Source organism: Zingiber officinale, chromosome 5B (genome assembly GCF_018446385.1).
Source record: "Zingiber officinale cultivar Zhangliang chromosome 5B, Zo_v1.1, whole genome shotgun sequence".
Lineage (NCBI taxonomy): Eukaryota > Viridiplantae > Streptophyta > Magnoliopsida > Zingiberales > Zingiberaceae > Zingiber > Zingiber officinale.
The window spans coordinates 83,446,802-83,464,994 of record NC_055995.1 but is presented as its reverse complement, the minus strand read 5'-3'; the positions used below and the strand labels follow the sequence as shown (position 1 = coordinate 83,464,994).

Here is an 18,193-nt window from a genome sequence, read left to right as displayed (position 1 = left end):
ATTTGCTATTGTAGATGGTTACAAAAAAAAGAAAGATTTTAACAAAATTAAAATTTCTCTTTTAACCCATTGTAAATAGATATAAAAGGAAAGATTATAATAAAATTTTATTTTAAACAAAATCTTCCTTTTATTCCTATAATAGTTGGTTACAAAAAAAAGAAAGATTTTAACAAAATTAAAATCTCTTTTTTAACCATTGTAGATAACTACAAAAAAGGAAAGATTTTAACAAAATTAAAATATCTCTTTTAATCATTGTAGATAACTACAAAAAAGGAAAGATTTTAACAAAAATTAAAATATCTCTTTTAACCATTGTAGATAACTACAAAAAAGGAAAGATTTTAACAAAATTTAAATCTCTCTTTTAATCCATTGTAGAAAGCTATAAAAGGAAAGATTTTAACAAAAATTTATTTTCAACAAAACTTCCTTTTCTTTTCTTGTATGGCCGGCCCCATGCTTGGGCACCAAGCATGGCTTGGCCGTCCCACATCTTGGGCACCAAGAGGTCTTGTCCGACCCCTTGCTTGGGCACCAAGAAAGGATGTGGTCGGCCCCTCATTTGGGTAAGAAGGAAAATCAAAACGGGTGAACGCGAGGCTTTAGAGAGGCTACAGCAAGGACCGAGAGGAGGAATTGGTTTTGACCTCCCGATAAGCTTGAGCTACCTATGTTCGACCCGAACACCCAACTCAAGTTCATCAATAATAACTCATACCACTAAAGAGTTATTATTGAACTACCGCACCAATCTCATATTATATTATGGGCTCCTTCTTATCATGAGTGCATTAATCTCCCTGTGTTTAAGATATCGAATGTCGATTAATTAAATGAGTTACTGACAACTCACTTAATTAATATCTAGCGCCAAGAGTAGTACCACTCAAATTCATTGTCATGTTGGACTAATGGACTAAGTCCACCTGCAGGGTTTACATGACAATTCTTATAAGCTCCTCAAGGGGACATCATCAACCTAGATAACTAGGACACAGTTTCCTTCAATAATCAACAACACACCATATAAATAATATTATTTCTCAACTTATAGGGCCTATTGATTTAACGAATAAATCTCACGCATTGATAATTAAAGAAATAAATACTAAGTATATGTGCTTGTTATTATATCGGGATTAAGAGTACGTACATCCATAATAACAGAGGTTATGTTCTTTTATGTAGTCAGTATAAAAGGAACAATCTCAAATGATCCTGCTCAATATACACATAGTGTACTAGTGTATTTTTATAGTCAAGATAAACTAGTACCAAGTTACACTACAACCATTCCAATAGTTTGTCCCAATCCATCTTGGTTGTGAGCTACTATTTATAATTTATAAGAAACTAATAACATGATCTTCTGTGTGACACCACACACCATGTTATCTACAATATAAATTAAATGGACAACTGCATTTTACTAAATGCAGACATTTGACCAATGTGATTCTCATTTTAAAATAAATGTTCATACAAAAAAGCTAGGCTTTTAGTATACATCCTAACAATGACCCCTCCACTCGGCACCTTTTTTGATGTTGAAGGGGTTGGTCGGAGGTAGCCAATTCTGAAGCGACCGCTATTGGAACAATAGACAGTCGTTCGGGCAGAAGATCCGCTGTGGCAGTCGCCGCATCACTCGCAGCAGTCCTACTTCCCCCAGCGTCGCTTCCCAACACTTGAGTTCCTTCCTCCTCACCGAGCGAATCCTCGTGGGAACCAACAGGCTGCAGCCCGCGACTCTCCAATTCGGCCACAACCATGACATTAATCTTAGCATCCGCAAGCTTGGCTTTACTGGCCATGCACACGCAAGATGACTTCGGCTACAAAAGAAAGGAAGAAATCAGTTAGATTCAAAAGTTAGACTAAGAAAGAGCGTACTTAGACTGAACGGAAGCCTTGTGCGGATCGGGCTCAGGCCGAACACATACAAGACACCTTCCAACAACAACTTATGTATATGATATTTTTGACCGGCCAAGCAGGAAGCTTCCTGAAGGTAGTCCGAGCGACTCTTATACTTCTTGAGCTCTGGAGGGTTCGGCACCTCCACCTGCTATCTGGTCGGGAAGTCCAACCGCTCAGGAAATTGAAGAAAAAAGTAATGTTCCTTCCAATGTTTATTGGAGAAAGACATCTTATCAAAGAACACAAGGCCCACTCGGACTTGAAAAAGAAAAGTCCCCGACTCGGATAATTTGGGATAATAAAAATAATGGAAGAGCCGAGGAGTAAGAGGTATGTCGTGCAAGCGGAATAGAACAACGACCCCGCACAGAAGACGAAAGAAGTTCGGCACTAGTTGGTGTAAATAGATGCAAAAATATTTACGAACGGCTGAAAAGAAGGGGTGGATCTGGAATCGCAGATCGACGGTAAATTGGTCCCTAAAGAAGCAAACGAAACCTGGAGGTGCTCGTTCAGGCGGTCGAAAGTCGAGGGAAGGCTAATTTGGTAATTAGAAGGAATTTCAAAAGCATCTCTCAAACTTTCAGCATCGCCTCTATCAAACCTAGACTTAATGGATGTGTACCAGAGCCCAGGGATGGAGACAGGAAGCTATGAAGAGCTGGCCATCGAAACTAAAACTCAGAAAACAGTGAAGAAATATGACTTGGAAAAGGGGGCACTGCGAGCAACGACCAACATCGATCGAAGGAAGACGATGACTTTCTAGAGAGATCACAGAGATCGCTGGAGAAAGATTGGAGAAGAAGCAAAGTGTGGTGTCACCGAGATGCTCACAGACGAAGACGATGACGCAAAGTGAAGAAGATGATGCAGGCGATGTTTATAAACCTCACAACTGATCGACCTCAGCCATCCGATTTAAGGTTACGAAAACCTAGACGTGGATCCTATCGTTGATTTTGAAAAGGTGCACATCTCGTCACACATGAATGACCGCTTATCATCGAGCATGCGACGATAGTGGGGGACACGTGTCTTGCAGTCACTGGATAGCATTTAATGCGTTTAATTAAAAGCGTATGGTCGCGTGCTTGCCCATAATCAGCAAGGATTTGCACGGTCTTCAAGAAATTTGGCTGACGTTAGTCTTGGCCGGACTCGCCCTAGGAAATGCATAACGGAAGACAATTTGCGAAGTGTTGTTGCTTATCTTCCCGATCAGCACAAGTAACGAGTCCGATCATCACAAGGGGTGCGTCACTGGACTGAACCAGACAATGGCAAAATGCGGTTGAGCGGCGTCCGCTTGTGGGTCACCTAGCATAGTCCGATCGGATATTATAGCATTTGGGCAGAATGGGATTCAGAGACAGAGGAACCTAAGACACAGCTTGTCTAGTCAGTCGGACTTGTAGTCTCCTTCGACTAGACTTGAGGGGGAGACTTGTGATGCGGTGATAAAGGGATGGCTCACCTGTCACGGGTCAGTTGACACGGTGCCAGTCAAAGTCAAGGCGGTCAAACATCAGAATCATTGGTTGTCTGGTTATCCTGGTCGGCGAAGGATTAGGCCGAGTGGATCGCGCAGCCGGTCAGGCGAGCGGATCACTCGTCCGCTCGGGCGAATGAGCAAAACCCGTAGTTAGTCATTGTGGTGGGCGGGAAAGCGAGCTGCTCGGACCGCTCGACGCAAGGAATGACATCACAGGAAGGGACGAGAAAACAAAAGAGAACTCCATCTATTATTAAATATAAAGAAGTCACGACAAAGAAGAACACTCCATTAATCATTAATGCACGGAAGTCAAAACAAAGAAGCCTTCCTCTGGCAATGAATGTCATTAAATAAGGACAAATAAACAATCACTAGGAAAGGTATAAAAGGGGACGTCGGGTATGAGGAAAGGTAAGATTTTCCATTTTCTTGATTACTTCATTCTCTCTTCCTAATTTTGACTTAAGCGTCGGAGGGCCAACGCCAAGTACCCCTTCCCTGGTTTTGGTTTTGTTTGCAGGATCAAAGTCTTCAACTCATCAACAGTCATCCCATTTTCGTCTTTCCAACTTCCTTCATTCAAGCAGGATCAAATATAATCAGAAGAGATAGATGATAGATAGGAAATAGTTTCATGTAAATCCGAAACCATTTGGTCAATCAACCGATTTTGATTGACCAAGTTTAGATAAAATTGGCTAATGTACTAAATAGTAAATTGGCGTTTGAGGACATTAATATAATTAGAAAAAATAGTCGAAGATATAAAAATTAATTTTATATCAATCCGAGATCGTTTGATTCATAAACGGATTTTATCTAAAATTGATTTTAAAATGATAAAAAAAAAAAAAAATCGGTCGATTGATATATTTAAAATTATAATATTTTGACATACAGTTAAATTGATTTGACTATTCTAAAAGAATAAAATAAAAAATAGATATATAATTCGATAATTTTAAATCAACTTGACAATTTAAAAAATTTTGTTAAAAACTGTCTTTTTAAGCGTATAAATTCCGCGATGATTATTTAAATAATTGGTATTTGTATGGTGTATCTGGTTTTCCAAGGTCAAACAAGACTGCTCTTTGATCTAACCAAACGGTCTATGACGAGGTCAAACATTGGTCTACGTCAACGCAAAATATGTTGACCAAAAAAGGAGTATTTGCGGTATTTTTAGATAGGCTGCATCTGATGGGCTTGGCCGCAAAACTAAAGACGTAAGATTTTGATGCCCTATCTTATTTTGATAATTTTTTGTTCAAATTTCTATTATAAATTATCCTTTTCAGACTTTCTAAATTGACGTAAGATAATTTTTTATTAATATTATTTTTAACCGTTGTTGGAATTAGAAAATCATTTTCAGTATTTATGTATGAATACTTTTAATAATACGGATTAATAGATTCTATCTGCTAATTCACTTTCTAAAAAAATTCAAGTGCCTCATGTGAGAGATTATCATAATATATTATAAACGTTTCCATGTAAATTTGTGGATTTATGAGAAAGAAAAATTCGTTTCGTTATTGCCAATATGATAAACATCGCTCCAAATTCGATTATCTATTGTATCTCCCTATGCATTGACATTTGCTCATTGTTGTTCTTGAGTATCAGATAATTGATCAAAGCAATCGATACCGTGAACTTGTTCTGATAAGGATGATGAAATTTCATTATCTGGTTCAACTAGAAATTCATCAGAACGACACTCTTTGTGAAAAAAATTATGTAATTCGGCACAAGTTAAACTTTTTATAATAAAAATTTTATTTTAAAAAAGACCGTAAATTTTAAAAAAAATTAAAGAAAAATTAAAAAAGGGTAATTAAAAAAACATAAACTAAAAAAAGGTAAACTAAAAAAATCGTAAACTTAAAAAAAAAAATGTAAAGAAAAAAATATAAACTTTAAAAAAAATTTAAACTAAAAAAACGTAAAGTAAAAAACGTAAAAATTTAAAAAAAAACATAAACTAAAAAAACGTAAAGTAAAAATCTTTTTAAAAAAACATAAACTAAAAAAAACGTAAATTAAAAAAAAACGTAAACCTTAAAAACAAAAGAAATAAAGAAAAGAATAAAATTAAAATAAATAAATAATAATAATGTTAAAAAAAACACATGTATAGTTAATTTTATAACAGAGATTAACACACCCCTAAAGTAATCTCTATGGTAGACCGTCGACGTGATCAAGGTGGTGAAGGAATAACATCGAGAACAGTATTAAATTTGATCAAAGTGGTGAAGATTCTTGATTGAATATGCATCAAGTTGGACTGTGTATTATTGTATTGGTAGGCTCTGGATGAGACTCAAAGAAATAATCAAAATCGAGGAGCGGCAAGAGAAAGGACTTATTCGTAAAAAATTAAAATGATTTGAAGTCTATAGAAATCTCAAGGGTAAGGAGAAGACTTTTTATTTTATATTTAAACTTATACCAAGTATTTTGGAAAGCTCTCATTGGTTAAAATTTATATCTAAGGAATTCTAAAAGAATCCATGAAAATCTATTAAAATTTTGGATACCAACAGATTTTCATAGAGTTTTAAAAAGTCGAGTTTGAATACCACATGACTTTTTAAAACTCTATAAAAAACTAATTTGGATACCATTAGATTTCTATAGAGTTTATAAAAGTCTAGATTGAATACACCTAGACTTTTAAAATCCACCAAACTCATTCAAAGTAATTAAAAATTCAACATTGAATACACCCCCTTATTGTATTTTTAGGATGAACAATAAATATAGTATTTTTAAATAAAAAAGGAAAAGATGAAGAAGTTTATTATTCATAAATATTTTTCCTTATTATTCATAAATATTTTTAAAAGTGATTAAATAATTTAAATAAAACTTTAAATTATTTGATAGATTTAGCAATTTTAATCTACATAACTAATTTTAATAAAAAAATTATTATATTTTAATTATTTTGTAAAAACTAATTGAAATCTAAACTTATAAAATTTATATTCACTTCAATCAACATATTTTTTAAAATCACATTTTTGTTATTCTTTAGTTTATATACTTTTGTATTATTTTAAAATTTATATAAAAATATATGTTTTTAAAAATTTACATTTCATATTTCAAATTTAATCTAAATTACCAAATTACTAAATAGATTGAGATTCTTTTGAATAGATTTAAGAGAAATTATGACAGAATCCTTCGAGCGAGACCTTGAATGAAAAAAAAATGAAAAAAAAATAAGGTTCTTTTGATTTTTACCTACAACCTTGAATGACTTCCAAAACAATGCTGCAGACAAAAATACGTTTGATTTCAACAAAATCAAAAATTCTAATCATTTACAAATGGTTAAGCATAAGACACATATCTGTCTACATCTTGCAGAACAATCTTAAACTCACAAAGTTCAGTTCCAACTTACAAAGATCTTAATAGATGTGCAGTTGGACCAGTGGATAGGTCCATAACCGATGCAGTCTCTAATCTTCAGTTGTAGTATGCACTAACAATAAGGCCACTAAGGACATGAATAATTAGGAGACATTCTTCTAAGATGTCAATCCTTATCAGCCAGCTCCAATATTAAAACCCTACTGGCAGTTAAGGAAAACAATCAGAATAAAATATATCCAACAATGAAATATTGATTTGCACAAAGATCTAAAACAATTGCCACTCCGCAAGGCAAGTCATTGCTGCTTGGTCTTTCTAGCAATTTTCTTCTACGCGACTGCAGCTAGGCGAGTTTTGAGCAGTTAAGATAAGGCTCATGGCTAAATCCTAGTGCCCTGCCCCTTCATTCAGCACCACTGGTATTTCATTAGCTGCGGCGACTCCTTTTCTTTCTTCTTCCCTGAGTCACAACTAATACTCTTCTTTCGCTTCCTTCTTCCATGAGCCAAAATTTTCTTTTCTTCTGCTGCTGCTTGCCCTTGCCTACTTCTCAATTCTGCTGCCTCCTTACTCTTGCTTATTGGTGCCACTGGCGCCGCAGGTTGGCACCAAGAGCACAGTATTAAATACCGTTTTGTTCTGGTTAGGAACCGAAACCCAGACTAGGAAGGAAATTTCAAAATCTTGGATTTGACCCAAAGATGGCATTAATCTTAAGCTGCATCAAAATTCAATTGTGATATGGATCATGACTTGAAATACTCAGCAGGGAGACTAATCACTAGATTTATCACTTGAATTTGAATATTCATGATTCCACTGTTTGTTTTCATAGTAACAAACCAAAGGTGCTGCTGCAGGGCAAATTCATTACAGGATATGTGCAACAAACTTAAGTTTCAATGGGTTCTAATTTATTGCAGGATATAAAAGCAAATATACTTCAGAAAGCCTAAAAGTTAGCCATGTTCAAGCAGTGAGAAGCTCATTATAAGATAGTTGCCTAAAAGTTAAGTTATGATGAAACTTTATTACAGGATATAAAAGTTGTCTAAAAGTTAGTTCATCAAAGAAATTAAGTTATGATGAAATTTTAAGCTACAAAGTCACACTAATGCAAATCTGGAAGCTCATTATAAGTCAAGAGCAACAAGATAAGGGGTAAGATGCCTCATATCCTTAGAATTCAATTGTGTGAATAGTCTCACCAAGTTGACGTAATTGTGCATTGACCAACAAAGCCAATGCATTGTAGACGCATATGAAGGTAAGGGCCAATCACGCTTTCCACCAAATGTTAATAACGACCATAAGCTGTGGATTGGCCACCATTATTCCATAAGATGATCTGCAATGCCTTTATCAAAAACACGTGAGGTAGAAAACACATGGGTTGAAGTAATTGATAAGTCTTATGCTTAATTTTCTCATGGGGAAATGACAATATTTCAAGGATGCTCTTTGTAAGAAAACTACATAATATAGAATTTCAAATAGTTAGATTAGAAGGCATCTCTCATAGTATTTCTGAAAGAAAGCAACATGAAGTATACAATGGTCCAGGAAATATATGGCTTACAACATGCGGGGCATTATAATTCTGAGAAAGATTGTAAGCAAATTGATGTAAGTTAGAGTTCACCAAAAGTATTTAGACTGCGAAGATGGGTATCGGATGCTTTGTCCTGATGTTGAACAAACTTTGGGTTCACTTTAGGAATCCATGTTCTTCCTTAACCTCTGGATGCTACAGAACATCTTCCTCCTGGAGCCTACCGCATTGATCCCCATGTCTTTCAGATCGTCCAACGTTAGCAGCGGCAGCACTTCGTCATCAACTTCGTGTATCTCGAAAACAGGTGCATATCTGCCCAGTCCCAATCCCTCGAGCCAGGACCGCACCCCGCCATCCTCCCCAGATCGCCAATGTCCGTCCCGATCAAACCAATCTCCTCCATCCGTATCCGAGGGGGCATCCGCCAATGCATCAGTCCCGACGTCCCTACTCTCGGAAACCCTAACCCTAACCCCAGCCGTCCTCCTGTCGTTCCTCTCCGACGGACTCCCAGTCGGTTCTGGTAATCCGTCATCTGCGGCATCCTCTCCGCCGACGGTTTTGAAGTCGGCGCCTTCCACTCCCTCCTCTTCCTTCGAGGCCCAGCTGGATCGAACCCGCCTCGCGCCGCGCCACGGCTTCGGATCGCGGCTGACTCTTTTCACTCCAGCGCTGAGCGGGTCAAGGTTCTCGTCGACGGAGAGGAGTGTCCCATCGTCAGTAAGATTCGGCGGTGGCGGAGGAGGGAGCGCATCCGACGCACCGTCCCCGCGAGGTGCCAGGGTGGTGAGATGGCGGGTCTTGGAGGGCTGCCTGTGGGCGGAAGGATGGTGGTAAACACGGGGCTTGGCGTTATCCCCGTGGGCGGAGAGATTCCAGTGCTTGGAGCGGCGGAGGTGGGGCTCGGAGGGGATAGCAGCGGGCAGGTCGCCTATCTCCCCGAGGCGCACACTGGGGCGACGCTGCCGCTTGGTTCCCGGCATCGGAGCATCCGGAGCCTCGAGCGGTGGAGCCGCGGCGACGCCGCCATTGGAAGGCAGCTCCGGCGGTGGGAGGTCGTCCATTAAAGCGAACGCGGAGTATTCGATAGAGTGCGAGACCGAGAGAGGGCGAGGGGCCGATGATTTACCAAATGAGGCAAGTGAGGTGAGTGAGAGAGCAATGCAAGTCCTGGCTTTAGCATTCGGTGGCCGAGGCCATCCAAGCCGTCTCCGGAACCTAAATCTACAATATGGCGCATGGGACGTAGGTCGTTGCATCGAACGGCTAATGCGGTGCATTGACACGGTTTGGGACGCGTGGAGGAGGATGCGGCCGTTTACATGTTTTGGGGACGAAGGAATTACGGTCGAAAGTCAACCACAAAATACTTGCAGATTAATTTATTAATTCTGAATTTAATGAATCAACATACTTGATTTTGATTTTGATTTTGGCTTGTCCTTATCATAATTAATTTAGTTTATATGAATCTCAAACGTAATAATTACGACAATGACCAAAAGGCACCTTTAAAATTAAGAAATTTTCAAGAGGCCCACTTAATTTTTAGATTTTCCAAAATATGTACTTAGTTTTTAGTTTACCGTTGTACTTTAAAAATCAACATTACTTTTATACTATATTTTAAAAATTAATATCACCATGAATTACAACACTACAATTGTGATATTGTATTTTAGAATTTAATACCACAGTCATGATATTCTATGAATGTGATATCCTAGTGATTGACATGAGAAATAAAATAAAAAATATAAATATAAATTTAAAAGTTAAATGCGTCTTTTAAATTTTCATAACTTTTAATAAATTTCATAATTTTAGATATACACTTTGGTCAATTGCTCTAATAATAATAAATTCATTCAAAATACAAAACACTTGCAGATTAATTTATTAATTCTGAATTTAATGAAACAACATAATTGATTTTGATTTTGGCTTGTCTTTATCATAATTAATTTAGCTTATATGATCAATTTCAATCATAATAATTATAGATTCATTAAAAGTTAGCATTGAATTTGCTTTAAAAGTAGTGAAATGATTTTGACTAGAAAAAATGATGAATAAGATAACATTAAACGTGAAGCAATAAGTTCGACTCTAAAAATTTTCCAACAGCTGCCGGTGGCTTCCTACTAGAGCTGCATATGAGAAAGGGCTTTTTGGTCATGATAACAGGAGCTCACTATTTTCTTGATTGCAAAAAACAAAAAATTCTTACGCGGGAAAATGGTGGAAACTCTTGCTGAACGACTCCAACAATGAATTAGACTGTTGGAGATGTTTTTCTATCAAAATAGCATACTCCTAGTTGTTCATGGCATCGCAATCGGATTTATTTATATGGAACGAATCAGGCAATATAAATCCTTATTAGATGACAAACGATACAGAATATGATATTTTTTACATTTGTACACACAGGTGACGAGTGCATTGTGGAAGACAGGGAAATAGGAGCATGCTACCTTCCAGACATAAGACCAGTAAGAGCTTGGTTCTCATAAAAAGTGCCCATATCCCAATCTTCGGTAGCCGATGATAGTGTCATCAAGGTCACCACGACTTGTCTCATGGTCGGCCTCAGCTGGGGGTTTTCTCGGGTGCAACTCTTTGCGAGCAATGCCATCTGCAACAAAGTGATTAGCTTATTTCAGCAATATGAGGATCGCCAAACTACAGATCAATTATGTAATGGTTTACACCCTCACCGCTAGAACCGAGTCAATTGGATAGTCCTGACCAAGCCTCGGGTCTACTAGCTCCTTCACATCTTCTTTTGGATCAGATTTACTGAGAGCGCCCTCAAACTATAACATACAATAAAGATGAATAACCCAAAATATGTATCTGATACAAATGCTACAACTCAAAACTAAAATAAAAAAAAAATGGTATGCAGGATGATTAAGAAATTGAGCCAATCCTGAAACAGGAAAACTAACCAGAGCAATCAATCCCTTCGACTCTGTCAGGGAGCCGCCTGTTTTCACAATTGCATCTTTGGCTGAAATAAGTTCAAAAAGAACAACTCCAAATGCATACACGTCCACTTTAGGAGAAATGTCACCATACTGCGCATACCTGCACCATAAATTAGAGACAACAAAGTTGAAGCTGTTAATTACTAATGATTCTAGCAATATGGAGATATAATAATTTAATTCGAGTAATTAATACAACTATAAGTTCAAGTATAAAACTTCTCATAATGGATTCATATTATTTGCTGAAGTGCTAATTTGATTTTACCCTATGCAAGTCACATTGGTTTACTTCACTCACTACCATTGTGTGAGGCCTTATTTTTGTTAAAACTACCTTAACACCTAAGCTTTTGGACATGCCCTAAAACATTCAAATATAAGAAGACATCACAGCGAGATATATTGGCTCTCGTATCTAAATCTTATGATTGACCATAATAACACAGCACGAGTTAAATTTACTGTGTTGGCTTGGGACATTGAGTAAAGTTCACCGAGCAATGCATGAGAGGGAGTGTAAACAATGCAAATGTAGATAGGTGCTTTCCTAACATCCCGAACTTTTGGGACAAGTAATTAGCCAGTCAAAATTAACACCATCAAAAGGAAAATTGATGGAAATTAACACAATACAAAAAAATAACATTAAGGCATTTTAAGAATTTAACTGCTATATCATAACCTCCTACAATAAAGGAAACATCTGGCTCATCAAAAAAATAAAATATTTGTTTATGAAGGATTTAAAATGGAGAATGAAAATTCTTTATTCAGTGTTACAAATCACAGTACTCTGACACCAGCAAAGAAATTGCTATCAGGTCCATATTTGTTGAGAAACTGAAGAAAAGATCAACGGAAGAATTGAAATTTCAAGGTCTACAAACTAGAAATTTTTATCTTATAAAATGGCTAGCATTCCATAAAAGCTGTCATATCCTGAAGAATCATCTTATTTGGGAACTTTTAGGTACCTGGAACCATAAGAACAATAAGCCATATTATCAAAATAATTTGCTTCTTACTCTGGAGGCATATAACCAAATGTTCCAACAAGTCGTGTTTGTGAAGAGGAACCCACTTCGGTAAGTTTTGCTAAGCCAAAATCGGCAACCTGCAAAACAACTGACTTTTAGCATCGAGCTTACTGACAGTCCAAATGACAATAATAACCTTAGCGCGGAACTTCTTGTCCAACAATATGTTTGCAGATTTGATATCGCGGTGAATATAAACTGGAACAGTATGCTCATGGATGTACTCTAGACCCCTGGCTGAATCAAGAGCAACTTGCACCCTTGTAACCCAGGCTAAAGGATCTCTGCCTGTAACCAGATAGACACCCTTGTAAATACTGTCATAAAAGAATTTTTGACCTTGCAAATTTTATAGAATGCCAACTTTTTGCAGTTTTCTTACCTAACCCACGTAAATGCTCACTCAAGTTCCCATTATCAATGAATTCATACACAAGAAATAAAGAAACCTCAGTGCAGTATCCTATCAAGCGCACCTGCACAAAAAAGTCAGCACATTCAATCACTTAATGCACCAAACTTCTGCTAATTGAGGATTCAGTTTTCCAATGTGGGCAATCAAATCGGACTATCCTACATTGACACAAATGATAACAAAACTATACGAAGTATAATATTAAACATTCACTACATATGACAGTGTATCACAAAGGGTGGTTCACAAAAAGATTTAATTATTTGAGTGTATCTTAATGAGTGCGGTATGCCACGTTATTATGGTTAGTGTGAAGCAGCATTTTGATCCAGTTTTGCATATTACCCAGATTCCTCATATTTTATAATTTATGGTAGCATCTATATGAGACTAGACTGATATAGCAGTGACGTACCAAGCAGAATACATAGTGAGGCTTGTTAGAGAATATATGTTGAGATTTAGAGATTTCTTGCTTATTTGCAACTAGAATTTCCTTGAAACCCATAAAAGAGTTTGTTCCCCATTCTCCCACCGGTGACTATTTATATAGTGCATTGATAAAGATTACAAGATGAAAGGGAATCTAAATCTGAAGGTGAATATTTCTATATGCAGGAGACCAGTCTGATGTACATTCAATGTATTTTTTTCTTGATTTGCAACATGTGAGGTCTGTAGAAGAGTTTGTTTTTCTTGTATTTGAGTGATAATGCTTATAATTGATGTGTGGTACACATTTAGTTGGTTTGATTGTCCAAGGGAGCGATATTGCTTGCTTCCTCCCAAGATTACTTTGGCAAGTAAATTAAAGTGATGAGTGTTCTATATTTAGAGTGATTCATTCTAATTTCTTATATGATATAAGTGAATCTCTTGTTTGGCTTAATTCTGACTCTCGAAGTTTTTGCAACTAAATCTAATGTAAAACATGACCCAGGTGTAGTTCTTTTTGCTCTATTCCTTAAACAATTATCATACTTGTTGATAGCTCTCTTTCATTCTCATTTTATGCATTATTATGTTGCACTAAATTAAGCATAATCCAGATTAGTCGCCATTTCATGTCAACATTATACATAAATACATATGGAATCAAACAAATAGATTAACCTAGATTGGAGAACCAATTAAAAGTTAAAAAAAAAAAAAAAGAAGCATGGCTGCATATGCAGTTCAACATGCATGCAAACCCGTCGGATATGCGCATGTGTCATGCAGACAATGCCAGATGACTGGAAATTTTGCACAAATCATGTAACTAAATGTGATAGTGTGACATTCCTACATTGCATTCCAATGAACCTTTCAAATTTTCCACAACCAAATGTACTCTAAAGAATAATATATGCACCAACACACATGGCACTCATATATAAGAGTAGCAATATGAATGTCAAAAATTCTCCTATTCTATCCAAACTAGAGAAAATGAACTGAAACTTACCAAATTCAAGTGATGAACATTAGTTAAGACTTTTAATTCAGCAAGAAATTCATTAGTTGCCTGCATATCCATTTTCTTGATGGCAGCTTTCTACATAAAGGAATATCAAGGTCATCAGAAGTTAGGAGAGATTTGGAAATAAAGTGATCTAACTTTTAAGTCGAGAAAAGAAGCCAATACTTCAAATAAGTACATATTAAAATTGAAAACACCAGACAATAGCTATGCTTCCTTGTAGGTCTACTCTCAGACATGAGCATAATTGCTGATTTAGAGTCTGCAGACATTGTTTGGGATTTTCTATAATGAGAAACAGAAGAAAAAAAATCAAATATGTTAGACAATTTTGGCTGCACTGGCAAATGATTCCATATACTAAATGTTAACAATTTAGTCTTAAAAAAAAAAGGACAACGGTGCACGAAGCTCACGTCATGCGAGCTCCCGGGAAAGGATCCATTGTACGCAGCCTTACCCTGCTTTTTACAAGAGGCTATTTCTAGGATTCGAACCCTTAACCTTTTGGTTACAAAGCAATAACTTTACCGTTGCGCCAAGACTCCCATTCGTTAACAATTTAGTCTACATAATCAAATTCTGCACTCACAATTAACGAATCATGGAAGTATAAGGCACCAAATAGAAGTACATTCAGAGATCTCATTCCTCAAAAGTATAACTAATTTAGAATAAAGAAGCACAAAGTGCATTAACTGAACATTAGAAATTTCACCTCTCCTCTGAGCTCAGCATAATAGACAATGCCAAAGCCACCACTTCCAATCTTGTATGCTAGGCTAAAATCATCTGTAGCCCTAGCAAGCTCTTCATAAGTGAACTCCACTGATTTGTCAACAGTAATACCTACAAATATGGAATTGCCATCTTCTCGAGGCGCAGTCATTCCTGGTCCATACATTGACACTGTAACTCAAATAAGCAGCCAAGATATCAATAGTCAATGATCCATCAAGAAAATCTCAAAATCTTGATCTAGACTGTTCTTCCCACCCCTTCAGTTACCCTATCAAGATATCAATAGTCAGTGATTTCACCATATTGGTGATTTTCTGGCATTTTCTATGATAATTTTTATGTTTCTTATTTTCCTGAGATCTTGTAAGAATCGAATCGGATCTGTCGGATCCCTATCCAACTTGGTTGATCTGGATTAAGATTAGTGATTTTTTACAACTATGGTTTGAAGCACAGACAGAATTATTTAAAATAATAAGTTACCATGACCCTTAGATAGGTTACCTTCAAGTGTTGATGAAAGCAAGGAATCTTTCTTTGCCTTCATTCTTCTTTGACAATAAATATACAAATATATTGTGCATATCAGAATAGTGACTCCTGCTACAGAAATTCCAGCAATAGCTCCCGAGGAAATTCCTGACAATTTTCATAAATATTGTTCTGAATCAAGCTAAAAAAATTATTTCCTTCATCAAACTGTGCTCTGGCAAAATTCTTTAATTAGGAAGAACTAGAAAGGCCTACTACCTGCACTGAAATAAAACATAAATAGTGCATCCATATTAGAATAAAGTGGAAAACTATTATTATTGACTAAACTACAATATAATTATAAACATTTACAATGAGAAAAAGCTAGGATACCCATGTTACATAAACTAAAAAAGTGAGAATGCAAGTAATTCATTATCAATATTGTACCTAGAGGAAAGGGCACGATAGCTTCCACTGGGATCTGCAATATCATGCAAACAGAATATAGCAATATTAATCACATCCAAAAAGCTGATATAAAAAAGTTGAAAAGTAGTTTCACTACCTCAAATGAATATATGGTTTCCCACAATAATTCAATTCATAAAAGGACTGGACTAATAAACATTAGTGCATAGAAACTATCCGCTGATATGCTTCAGCAAGTATCAAAACAGCAGTTTGAGAAAACTCATTTTGTTTTGCACTTTATATAATACTTATGGAAAACATAACTAGAGATTGGGCTCTAACTACAAACAAGATAATTACTTTGTGAGAACCTTGTAAAATGGAAACGATACTCCTTGAGCAGAATACAATAATAGGCGAGCATAAACACGAATATAAAAACAAGAGAGGTGTTTCTCTAAATTGATATCCTCGTGCGCTGAGAAATACTCGAGTAGACAATACAAGTACAAATAGCCTAATAACAAGACTCCAAACTTAATTGTTTATTCCAGTCTTATTTGACAAAAGTAAATCTCATTATCTCACCTTTGGTTGGGATAAATGCAATCCCCATGCCAGCGCTGAAATTAATCCCAGGGTTATACGCTTGCAGCAAATCCTCTCGTCCAGAAAACCCATACGCTTCAGCCAACGACCACAGATTGTCTTCAGGCCGAAGCGGATAAGTCTCGAACAGACCGTAGTTCTTTGAGACCGACGAATCTCCACAGGAGCAATTCACGGTCACATTGATGGTCTTCCCTTCAGGCACGTTGTTCATCGGATAGCTATTGAACTGGGTGAGCGAGGCGGCCGTGGTCAAATTGGCATACACATTCTGGGAAATCTTTTCGTAGCTATCGCCCCCGAGGACGACGTAGGAGAAATTGTGACCAAGGAAGTCGCCATCGATGCAGTCGCAGCGGAAGAAGACGTGAACGCGGCTGCCGGTACCGATGCTGTTTAAGTTCGTGACTTCGGGATTGTACGGCCCGAGATCGACGTATTCGAGGTTGAAGAGGCTGGATATGTAGGTGAGGTTGTCCTGCGGGGAGACATAGTAGGCGCCGAGGGCGAGGTCACAGCCTTTCCGGCAGGAGGCTTCCGAGCGGAGCAGGAAGGAAGCGAGAGTAACGAGGAGAAGGGAGGGGAGGCAGCTCGATGGGTGGACCATCTTGAGCTCGTCGATGGAGAGCAATGCGATCGAAACCCTAGAGACTCTCCATCTCCACTGCGGGCGTCAATACGAAGCAAGCATCGTTGACTTGTCACTGCCATCGTCTGCGCATTAATGACGAACAGGTAATGGTCCGGGGAATATAGATATATATATTCTCCCTATTTAATAGGAGGCTGCTATGAAAATAAATTAAAATTAATTTAAAATAAAATTAAGGAATAAAAATATAATGATTATCATCTAGAAAAATCAAACTTTAAATTTCAAAAATCTAGATTTTTACAATTTATAAATTATTTTTGAAAAAAAAAATTTTAAAAATATTTTTAATCATGAGAAAATTATGAAATTTTTTTAATAGTTAAACAACCATATTTAAACTAGAGATAAAATTTTCATAAAAAATTGAAATTAATTTATACAGTAATAAATTCTTTTCTGTATAAAGACATATTCTTTTAAAAAAAATTACTTAAAAATAGTTTTTAAGTTAAAAAAATTATGAAAATGTTTTTGAATATGTATTATAGCAAGTTTCTTTGTAAATAAATATTTATTTTAAAAAAATAACTTTTTAAGAATTTTTAATATTAAAATATTATATTTGGATAAATAATTCATATAAAATTCAATAACAGTCAAAAAAAAAATTAAAAATTATTTTTTTGAATAGGGAATGTGATAACTTTTCACACGAAAATGAAGTTTGCAAAAATTACTCTGCAAATTATTTTTAAATAAAAGATTATAATATTTGTTAAAAAATTCATAAACATACCTTAATAGTCAGAAAAATTTAAATTTTTTCCTACATATAAGTGATGAAGTCCTCTTTCCAAGGAAAAATTAAAGTAAAAAATTGATTTCCAACAGAAATTATATGAAATAATTTTATTTAAATAATTCTAAGTAAACAATAAAATTAAATCAATTCAAAAATACAATATTCATAAAAAATTTAATTTAAGCATGATTTTGAAACCTAATATAGGTTCCTTCCTACTGGATTAATTAATTTCTTTTCAGAATATATTTTTCTAATATTCTTCTAATTTGG

At 36.0% G+C, this 18,193-nt stretch overlaps 2 protein-coding genes across 3 annotated transcripts; both read right to left on the bottom strand.

Annotated features, from left to right (window-relative positions):
- Positions 1–6,732: 6,732 nt before the first annotated feature.
- LOC121984728 (ankyrin repeat and SAM domain-containing protein 6-like) lies at positions 6,733–9,670 on the bottom strand. The gene is made up of 2 exons (XM_042537836.1): positions 8,029–9,670; positions 6,733–7,538 (listed from the first exon to the last, which is right to left on the bottom strand). Exon 1 carries the CDS (start codon positions 9,653–9,655, stop codon positions 8,534–8,536), a length of 1,122 nt encoding a protein of 373 aa, XP_042393770.1. The 5' UTR covers positions 9,656–9,670; the 3' UTR covers positions 6,733–7,538; positions 8,029–8,533.
- A 1,058-nt stretch (positions 9,671–10,728) lies between these two features.
- LOC121984727 (chitin elicitor receptor kinase 1-like) lies at positions 10,729–17,262 on the bottom strand. 2 transcript variants are annotated; one of them, XM_042537834.1, is made up of 12 exons: positions 16,503–17,262; positions 15,951–15,984; positions 15,777–15,781; positions 15,531–15,665; positions 15,004–15,194; positions 14,271–14,360; positions 12,791–12,884; positions 12,545–12,696; positions 12,397–12,485; positions 11,330–11,468; positions 11,096–11,194; positions 10,729–11,013 (listed from the first exon to the last, which is right to left on the bottom strand). In XM_042537834.1, exons 1-12 carry the CDS (start codon positions 17,128–17,130, stop codon positions 10,849–10,851), a joined length of 1,821 nt encoding a protein of 606 aa, XP_042393768.1. In that variant the 5' UTR covers positions 17,131–17,262; the 3' UTR covers positions 10,729–10,848. The 2 variants fall into 2 exon arrangements, with proteins under 2 accessions (XP_042393768.1, XP_042393769.1); XM_042537835.1 differs by having other exon boundaries at positions 15,004–15,176.
- Between the last annotated feature and the right edge of the window lie 931 nt (positions 17,263–18,193).